The sequence below is a fragment of the Alligator sinensis genome, unplaced genomic scaffold (genome assembly GCF_000455745.1).
Source record: "Alligator sinensis unplaced genomic scaffold, ASM45574v1 scaffold264_1, whole genome shotgun sequence".
Taxonomy (NCBI): domain Eukaryota; kingdom Metazoa; phylum Chordata; order Crocodylia; family Alligatoridae; genus Alligator; species Alligator sinensis.
Genome location: NW_005841831.1, coordinates 4671166 through 4681169, shown reverse-complemented (window position 1 = coordinate 4681169; position 10004 = coordinate 4671166). Strand labels below are relative to the sequence as shown.

Genomic DNA, 10004 nt, shown 5'->3' with positions numbered 1-10004 from the left:
AGGCCCCCCTTCCTTTGCCCCCCCCCTGCCACACCCTGATGTATTTGTTTGATTGAAAGGGAAGCTACCTAAGGGTCCTAGAGCAAACTCCTGTTCTTCTGGCTGCCGGCAGGTCCTTTCTGGGCTCTCAGTTCTGCCCTTCTTGGGCTGAGTAGACCTTCCTGACCTGTTTGTGCCCTTCAGGGTATGTGTAGCCTTAAGGCAGGGGTGGGCAAAATGCAATCTACATCTTGCTAGGCCAGATTACTTGATCTGGATCAGGCCCCAGGCATATATGCTGTCTAAGCCCTATCCCTTCCAGACAGGTGGCACTCCAGCTGAACAGTTTATCATTAGGGCCTGAAGGCTGGTAGCCATGGCAGCTGATGACTGCTGCTTTAGCAGCCTCCCTGCTGTACAAGCAAGGCTCTGGCCTACTGGGCTATTTCCTTAGTTGCCTATTCCCTTGCAGCCAGCTCCCTGCAATCAGAGTTCTCCTGACTGGCTGTAGGTGCATCCTTTCACTCTCATGGGCAGCTTCCTGCCTTGACAGTGATGTTTCTTTGCTGTCTTCCTTCTTGTGGCTAGGCCCTGCTTAGCTGTCTGGGCTCTACCTGCTGTCATTTATCTCCTTAAAGTAACAGGAACCCCAGGCTCTCTGTTACATTAATTTTGAGACATCATGCTAGGGTTTCGTAGTGCTTTCCTGTGGGAAGGCTCCCTTTTCTATGACAGAATTTCTTGCTAAGGTGACTGAGACTCAAGCTCCAGAGGGTGAAGGCAACAGAAGACATTGCTTAAGGGGTGATTTTATCTTTTGCATCCCAATAGCCCTAAGAGAGGAAGAAGGGGACAGTTACCTGTGCCTATATCATTAAATTACATGGAATGGGAACATGCATCTGCCTGGACAACACAGATCAAGGTAAGTGTTTAAGGTCAGTATCTTGGGGCAGCAGTTCAGGGCAAGTCTGCAGTTCCAGCTCCTCCTGTCACTGTGGGTACTAAGCAATGTGAGGAGGCGGGGTAGAGGGAATTGCCACGACTCACCTGGAGACAGGCCCTCAGAACATATACATTCTCCAGGTTCCTCATCATCATAGACCCAGAGCTCTACCTCCCCTTGCTGAATGCGGCCGATTAAGTCTGGTGTGGGACCTTGATATCCTGTTTGGAAAAATGCATAGAGAGCAGTTATGTTTGGTTCCTCTCCAACCAGTACCCATTTGGGATTTAGAGAACAGATACAAAGGACTCAAAACATTTCAAGGGGATCATGAAGGAAAAGGGAATGTGGACATATAGCAACAAGAAGAGGACACTCTAGGCAGACACCTTGTATCAATAATAGCCCTTTTCACCAAGGTAAACAGAAGTATGTTTCTATGAAAAATAAAGCATCAGCCACTAAGAAGTATATAAATGGTATACAACTCCAGCTGGAACATGGAAGTTGGGCAGACGTGCAATGATTTGTAATGTAGAGGGAAGTAATTATTCGCCTCTATTCAGCACCGGTGAGACCACATCTGGAGTACGGTGTTCAGTAGTGGGGGGCCCAAAACAAAGAGGATGCGGACAAATTAGAGAGAGTCCAGCGGAGGGTGACAAAAACAGTGAGCGGGCTGGGGGTCATGACTTATGAGGAAAGACTGGGGGAACTGGGCTTATTTAGTCTAGAGAAGAGGAGACTTAGAGGAGACTTAATAGCAGTCTTCAACAATCTGAAGGGGTGTTCAAAAGAGGATGGAGCTAGGCTGTTCTCAGTGGTGGCAGATGACAGAACAAGGAGCAATGGTCTCAAGTTGCAGCAAAGGAAGTTTAGGTTAGATACTAGGAACAATTTTCTCACTAGGAGGGTAGTAAAACATTGGAACAGTTTACCCAGAGAGGTGGTGGAAGCTCCATCCTTGGAGGTTTTCAAAACCTGGCTAGACAAACCCCTCTTTGGCTGGGACGATTTAGTTGGGGCTGGTCCTGCTTTGAGCAGGGGGTTGGGACTAGATGCGACCTCCTAAGGTCCCTTCCAACTCTAACTTTCTATGATTCTGTGTAGTATAAAAACTTTCTTACCCTTCTTTTTACATTCAAGATACCAAATTGAAAAGAAAGAGCAGAAACACTAATGGATAGATACAACTTCTGTTATTATGGTAATTCCAGGCAGAGATCTTGAACTGTACTTATTCCTGATGAATGTTTGCACTGACAAGTTTTGGAAATAAAGTAAGTCAATGAAAACTGGATAACAATGGAGCTTTGTATGGAGGAAGGGAGTAATTCACAATCACAGATACACAGAAAGGAGAATTTTATAATACTGTAAAAGAAACTATATATAGACCCCCACATAAGGCCTGAGGAACCAAGATTGTTCCAAGCATCTACCTCAGAAAAAATGACAGTTCTCTCACATTGAACATACCCCCAAAAAACAAACACACACAGTTTTATGACGGCAGAATGAAAAAAAAAATTGAATAACAGTAATTTAATATAACAAATTATAAAATACAAAAATCCACATGAGCTTTGCACACACCTCACTTCCCTCATTGCCATATTGTGTCATGTCTCTGCAACAGACCAAAAACAATTCCAGAGAATTAAAGACCTATCAGTCTGATGTCCATCCCTGGAAAGATCTTGGAGAAAATGATCAAGGGATCCATCTGCAACAGGCTAATGGAAGGCAACCAACTGAATGCCAGCCTATGTGGTTTTATTCATGGAAGGTCTTGCCTGACCAATCTCATCTCCTTCTATGACCAGGTGATGCATTGCCTGGACAAGGGAGATGAGGTTGATGCCATTTATCTGGACTTTAAGAAGGCAGCTGGGGTCATCTAGCCCCAGCACTCTTCCCTGCCTATGCAGGGGGTCGGACTCGATGATCTATTGAGGTCCCTTCCGACCCTAGCATCTATGAATCTATGACCAACCTGGGGAACTGTGGCTTCAACCAGCTCACTGTCCAATGGCGGGGGAACTGGCTCTGGGGTTGGACCCAAAGGATACTAGTTGATGGGAACAAATCAGCATGGCACAAGGTTACCAGTGGAGTCCCCCAGGGTTCAGTGCTCAGACCAGTACTCTTCAATATCTTTTTTAGTGACCTTGATTCGGGCGTCAGATGCAGACTGGCAAAGTTCATGGATGACACTAAACTATGGGGAAAGGCAGTCAGGCTGGAGGACAGGCTGGGGATACAGGCTGACCTGGACATGCTTGCCAAGTGGGCAGACCAAAATCTGATGGCGTTCAATGTAGAGAAATGCAGGGTACTCCACCTTGGGAGAAAAAAACAGAATCATATTTATAGGCTCGATGGTGCTACGCTCGCTAGCACTGTGACCGAAAGGGACTTGGGGCTCTTGACTGACCACAAGATGAACATGAGCCCCCAATGTGATGCCGTGGCCTGCAGAGCAAACCAAACTCTGGCATGCATCTACCAATGCATCTCGAGCAAAAGCAGGGATGCCATCCTCCTGCTTTACTCAGCCTTAGTGAGGCTGCAGCTGAACTACTGTGTCCAGGTTTGGGCCCCCCACTTCAGGAGGGATGTGCATAAGCTCCAGAAAGTCCAGAGGAGAGCCACCCATGTGATCAAAGGCCAAGAGAGCAAGTCTTACGAAAAGAGGCTGAGGGACATAGGACTCTTCAACCTGGTGAAGAGAAGGCTCAGGGTAGACTTGGTGGCTGCCTATAAATATATAAGAGGGGTACATCAGGATCTAGGAAAATAGTTGTTCACCAGGGGTCCCCAAGGGATAACTAGGTCCAACTGCCACAAACTTCTAGGAGGCCGACTCAGACTCAATAGAAGGAAGAACTTCTTTATAGTCCAAGTGTCCAAGGTCTGGAACAGATTCCCCCCAGAGGTGGTGCAATCACCTACTCTGGACTCATTCAAAAGGCATTTGGATGTTTATCTTGCTGGGATCATCTGATCCCTGCACTTCCTGCCTCTGGCAGGGGGGCTGGGCTTAATGATCTCACAAGGCCCCTTCCAGCCCCTAATTCTATGAAATGTCAATGAAATATTAGAACCTGATAAAGTTAAAAAAGAACTAAAAGAACACCAAATCTAACAAGAGATAAGATTAAAACAAGGAAGATGAAAAATATTCTGGTACTTATCTTTATTCTTTGTTGCTGCTGCCTCCCAAGTACTTCAGTGACCTGTATCACCAGCCATCATGGCACAATCCTAACTACCATCCAGGCAGTTAAAAATGAATCATTGTTAACTATCAAGTCTGCTGGGGTTAGGTTCCATGTAGCCTTGATCCACTTAGATAGCTGCCCTATTTCCAGCCACTTGACCTTCCCAGTTGGCACCAAAATGTGGGCATTACTCACCATCAATTCTATATATAGATGTTTTCATGTTTGCTTTGAAAGAATGATTAATGCTAATATTAAAGGGCTGAAGTACTGATGTTCCTAATATTGTTATCTGGTCAGTGTTTCCATCTTTTAGCTGTTTCTTCACTTGCTCTGTTTTAGGGAACACTGTACTATCCTATACAAGCATGTTATTAATTTCAAAAGAGCACCAGGTTGGCATTCCTATACATACTTAATCCAGCCCATCACTAGTATGTTGAGAGGGCACAAGGAAAAAGGCGGACAGACAATTATCTCTTGTGGCAACTTCTCCTGAAGGAGCATCTTCTTTAAAAAAAAAAAATTACATAGGCTAGCAACTTAGTTCCATCAGAAAATCTTAACAGTGCAGTGCAATTTTTTATACCTGGGCATTCTTACGTGAACAGATTTTTTTCCACTCATTTACTGTGGTATCAGATGGTATTTCAAAATGCACTGGTATCTCATCTGCATTCCCTATTTGTGACAGTAAGTATGAATTCTGCTTTTGCAGGCTGATAACATATCATTGAAAGAGCTATCAACTTGTCATATACCTCAGATAAGTGCTGGGAAAATAATTGCAGGGGTTTGGGTTGGTCTAATAAAAGATATCAAATTCACCCAAGGAACCTTGTCTGGGAAAATAATTGTGCATGCTCTTATTGAAAGTCCATTTCTACTATAAAGTTCTCTGCATACAACCTCTGCTTGCCTTGAACTGAAGACCTAATCCACGTTCCCTGAAGATTTCACATGCTTTTTAACAGGCACGTTCCTGTGGACATGGCAATTCAGATATGCAATTTCACTCACACATATGCCATAAGATGTTCAAGTTCTAGATGTTTTGCTTAAAATGTAGCTTCTCTTTCTTCTTCTTTCAGTCTACGTGTTTCGTTGATACCATACTTTCTTCCAGCAGCATAGTTTCCAGCTTTTTCTGCTTCTCTCAGCACTTTTAAGTTTCTCAACAACAATGAAAGAACACCACCTTTTCCTCCTCATTTTTGCACCTGCTTGCAGATTTAACAGTCCAGCTGCATTCCTGAACACCTCTACTGTAGCCAGCAGTGAAACACTGGTAGCAGCAAAAAAGGATGGGAGAACCTATCATTGCTTCATTAGCCCCTAGTTCAGGGGTGGGCAATTATTTTGGTTGGACGGCCACTTAACAAGTTTTGGTGTGCTGTTGACGGCCACAATGATAGCCCTGCCACCCGGTTGGCACTGGAAGTCCCTCCCCTTGCCCCTGGAAGTACTTCTTTTGGGGAAGGGGAATTTGTCATCTTGGAAACAGAACTCCCCCTGCCCAAAAATTATATACTAAAAATCAAACATCTACAATAAGATATTTTAATTTTATTTTTAAAATATTTTTGTCTTCATATGTGCGTGTTTGCATCGTGTATATAGAGGTGACTGCATAATAGCTCAAAATGAAGTCTTACTCTTGTATAGTATGGGTGGTTGTGAAGGGGTTGTAGGTTTGTGTGTGGGGGGAGTGTGGGGGATGAGGGTGGGTGGGTATGGGGTTTGTTGCGGGATGGGGCTTGTGGGTGTGTGGGGAAGGGTGGGCCTCTCCCCATAGCATACTCCCCCTGCATTGCACATAGCCCCTGCTGCCAGCATCAGCAGCAGGTCGCACGTGGTCCTGGTGAGCCCTGGGACTAAGTGTGGCCGGGCCACTGGCTCCATCGTGCAGGGCTAACATGCCTGAGACGTGTGCTGCCAGGGGAGCCCTGTGCGATGAAGCCAGTGGTGCAGGTCATGGGGCTCAGCTAGGGTGGCATGGAGAGGGGCAGAGCTGGCTTCTCTCTATAGCGCAGAGCTCCCCGCAGTTCCCCATGACCTGCACATAGCAGTGAGTAGGGCTAGGCCATTGGCTCTGTCATGTGGGGCTTCCCCCCCAAGAGATGCACAATGTGGGTATAGAACCCAGGAACTGCATGCAAACCCTACATGAACCCTACAGCAAACCCTGCTGGCCCCAGCCCCTACCCCAGGGCACTGGTACAGGCCCTGTGCTCCTGCCCAGCTGCCACTTTGCCCCCACAGCGGCCACCACCACTCCCCCATCATTGCTGCAGGCAAGGGTGGGAGCGCAGTGTGCGCTGCCCCTATGGGAGTGAGCAGGGCTCAGCCCCATGCGAACACAGTAGGGGTAGCCCAGGGACAGACTGGATACAGCGAACTGATAGGCACCCACTGGCAGGCCGGAAAAAAAAAAAATCTGGCGGGCTGTGTTTTGCCCACCCCTGCCCTAGATACTGCTACTTACACAGCAGCAGTCTCTGCCTGACAGCAGCAGTAGCCATTTAAACTCAAAGTGCAGGGGTGGGAGTAGGCAAGAATCAGAGATGAAGTGACCTCCTTTGGTGCCCTGGACAGAGCAGGAGGGAGGAAATAAGGCATCATGTGATAGCTATTGGAGGCAGAAACTTATTTACTTCAGCTGTGGTTCCCTCCTCTGAACAGGGCTATTGTGAGCAAGCAGCAGCCCAAGGACAGCCAGCCTGCTCTCTAACTTCAGTTAGACTCCCTTGCAGAAGCCCTGTGGTGCAGGTTCCTCAGGAGCACCCCAGACTAGTAGTCCGCTAAACTATCTCTGCCTTGGCAGGCAGCTGAATGACATTACGTATATTTTTCTTGAATATAACCTGCACGTTTCCACCAAAAAAGCTGCTGAAAATCTGAGTGCGTATTCTATGTGAGGAAATACAGTAATCTAAAAGGATGATTATATGAAGGCTTTAATAAAGTTCTTAGTTTGTAATTTGACAATAGGAAATTCCTTCAAACTCTTGCTATTGCTGTCATACACAATATTTTTTTAAACTGTGTTCTCTGTTCGTTCAAGATTGAATAGAATCCGACAGAGTAAAGGAAGAAAAATAAATGTTTGCAAATAAGGAGAATGGTTAAAAGCCTGGAAAGGTAAGAAACAACATGGATATTAACCTTTCATTAGCCAGTTGATAATATAAAGTGGTCTTAATGCCAATTTGAAAGCAGGCCTCCTATGAACTATTCTATTATTTTGCAGTTAGGCTATGTACAACCAGGTTAGACTGAACTAAACACCTTTCCCTGTCCTTGTACCGAGTCTTGATTTTTCCTAGCTCCACAGATTCCTCACCTATGAAATTTCCAAGACTGTTTCTAGTTCCTTACTTTCTGTTTTCCTTAGCCTCCCTGCTTAATGTCACTTGGCCTAGTTCTTTGTAGTCTACTTCTACTAAGCAGCATAATGCTTCCTCAGTTCTACAATATGCAGTCTTTTCACCCAATGGGAGGATCATCACAACAATGGATATGAAGACACAGGTTAGTTAATAATACAGTATGTAGGATACAGTTCACTGGAGTTATGGGTATGGAAAAAGGAGGAGCAAGACATTTTACAGCTTGTAAAAGCCTGCATTCCAAAGCATGGAACTGGCCAGTACAGAACCACTAACAAAAGAGAGATGGCCATTCAATACAGACAGATTTCACAATAACTAGAAGGGGAAATATAATGGAAGAGTTGATATCTTGTTAGAGCAAAGTACCCTAACACAGTGTCCTACTTGCTTAGTTTTTCCCCACAAAAAAGAAAAGGAATGCCAAGGGAAAAGATGAAACGATGGAAGTTACTTCATAACCAAAAGCTTGGCTTCTTATCAAAGTCAAACTACAGTCTCCATGTAATAAAGAGCTGGATGCAGATACACTGTGGGATACAGGGAAAGAGGCTTTCCTTTAACTATGGACCTACCAAAATCAAGGAGGCAGGCAGCCAATTTTGTGGGCTGATCGTGGAGCTGGCTTCTATTTTCATGGACTTATCACAGTGAGGCCCCCCTTTCACTGCTGACTGGCTGAGGATGCTGTCCATCATGCAGCCCCACCCCTCATTGCTGATTGGCTCCCACCCCACTGGGGAGCCAGCATTTTACTTTTATTTTGTGAATTCTGCAGACAATGCTCACTTTCATGGACAATGCCCCATGTTGCGGCTTCCATGAAATCGCAAGTTGAGTAGGCCCCAACTTAGAGCCATAGAAAATGTATTAAATGATACTGAGTCGTGTTAAGAAAACCCAGGTGGGAAATGTGGTGGGATGTAGAGATTCAATGAGCTAATGAAATCAAGAGAGAAATCTTAATATGCACCAAAAACAGATTTGGACCAAGTAATTATGCAAAAGACAAGAGCAGTGAAAAGGGGCAGTCATATGAAAAGCAGCATTAAGTGACATTCATGAAAAACCAAATAGTAGATAGGATGAGAAACTATTGATATGCTGATTAAAATCTACTAGGTGCAAATAACGGGCTTGGATAATGATGTCCTGATACTATGAGTGATGGGAAAGCTGGATTAACATCTTACTTGAAAGAAAATTTCCACACCTGAATGAATTTTGATTTTCTTGAAAGGAGAATATCCCAGAAGAATTTTGCATCCACTGACACTGAAAAATGAACTTGAAGTTCCAGCTGGCAGTGCAGAGGAAATCAGGAAAGATGAAAGCAAACTAGCCAGGTCATATGCCCAATGTGAAGAAGTTCCCAAAGCATTAGGAGATGTAGAGTTCTCTAAATTAAATGCAGTGATCCTCCAAGAAGAGATTCCAGACAACTGGCGCACTTATACATATACATTTTTGTGCTGCAAGATTAATCGAGTCTACTCTGCAAGCAAGCTGACGTGCACTGTGCTCTGTTGTGAGCAGTTGTGTAAGCAGTGAAATGCATGTCAGTGTGCAGAAAATGGCAGCGGTGCACTTTTGAACTAAAACAGCTTTGATGCGTTTAGTTCAAAGGTGTGCCATGGCCATTTTTCCAGCACTGACACACATTTCACCATTTATACAAATGCATGCATGGCAGTGTTTTAAAACTGCCTGGTGCTGCAGCACAAGCATGTGTACAAACGTCCCTGGTTACTAACTTTTAGTGTTAACAAGAATATTGATGTTGAATTTAGTAACCACCCACATGGCATTGAAGGAAGCACAGTGTTACTTAGCCACGCTATAATAAACTTTATAGAACAGCAGAGTGAGCTTGAGAGCATTGAGGGGAGTGGGGAGAAAGCAGATTTATACCACCAGCCCAACCTTCAAGAGAAGTATGGAGAGGAACAAGGAGAGGAAGGGGACATTTTTGAGCTCACAGCTCTGCTGAGAAGCAAGAAACAGGACTTTACCCAAGGAAACAAGAGCTTGGTAATTCCTCAGCATTTGCTCTCGGTAAAGCATCTTGTCTCCATCTTGCAGCTGCTCCCATTCCTTACGGGTGAAGTATAGTGCCACATCCTCGAAGGCCTCCCAGAGCTGTAATGACAAGCATCACCCACTTAGTCCCTTCTGCTCTATTCTCTTCCAGCCCCCGTAAATCGCTTGAAGGCTTACTCTGTATCAGAAAGATGTGCCAGCGTGGCTACCCTGGACAGAGGTGGGAAGCTGTGTATCCCTCAGATGACACAGCTGTTCCAGCAAAGTGGGGGAGTGCATTTGTCCACTTCAGCCCAGGGAGGTGGTGCAGCTACTCTCTCTGTTGCCACAGATTGCCTCTATGCTGGGGGCATTCCCATTGCCATTGCACCAGGAGAAAGTGTGATGAAAGTGGACAACCCCCGGCGTAGATGACCCCAGAAATTT

At 45.2% G+C, this 10004-nt stretch overlaps 1 protein-coding gene across 1 annotated transcript in view; it reads right to left on the bottom strand.

Moving 5' to 3' along the window:
- The window catches only part of LOC102386961 (zinc finger protein 436-like), a 22177-nt gene that overhangs the window by 11597 nt on the left and 576 nt on the right, over positions 1-10004 (bottom strand). The window contains exons 2-3 of the mRNA XM_006014810.3: positions 9551-9677; positions 1030-1146 (exon numbers count right to left, since the gene is read on the bottom strand). Of these exons, the coding sequence (XP_006014872.1) occupies positions 1030-1146; positions 9551-9677 (244 nt within the window). The remainder of the gene's footprint in view (positions 1-1029; positions 1147-9550; positions 9678-10004) is intronic.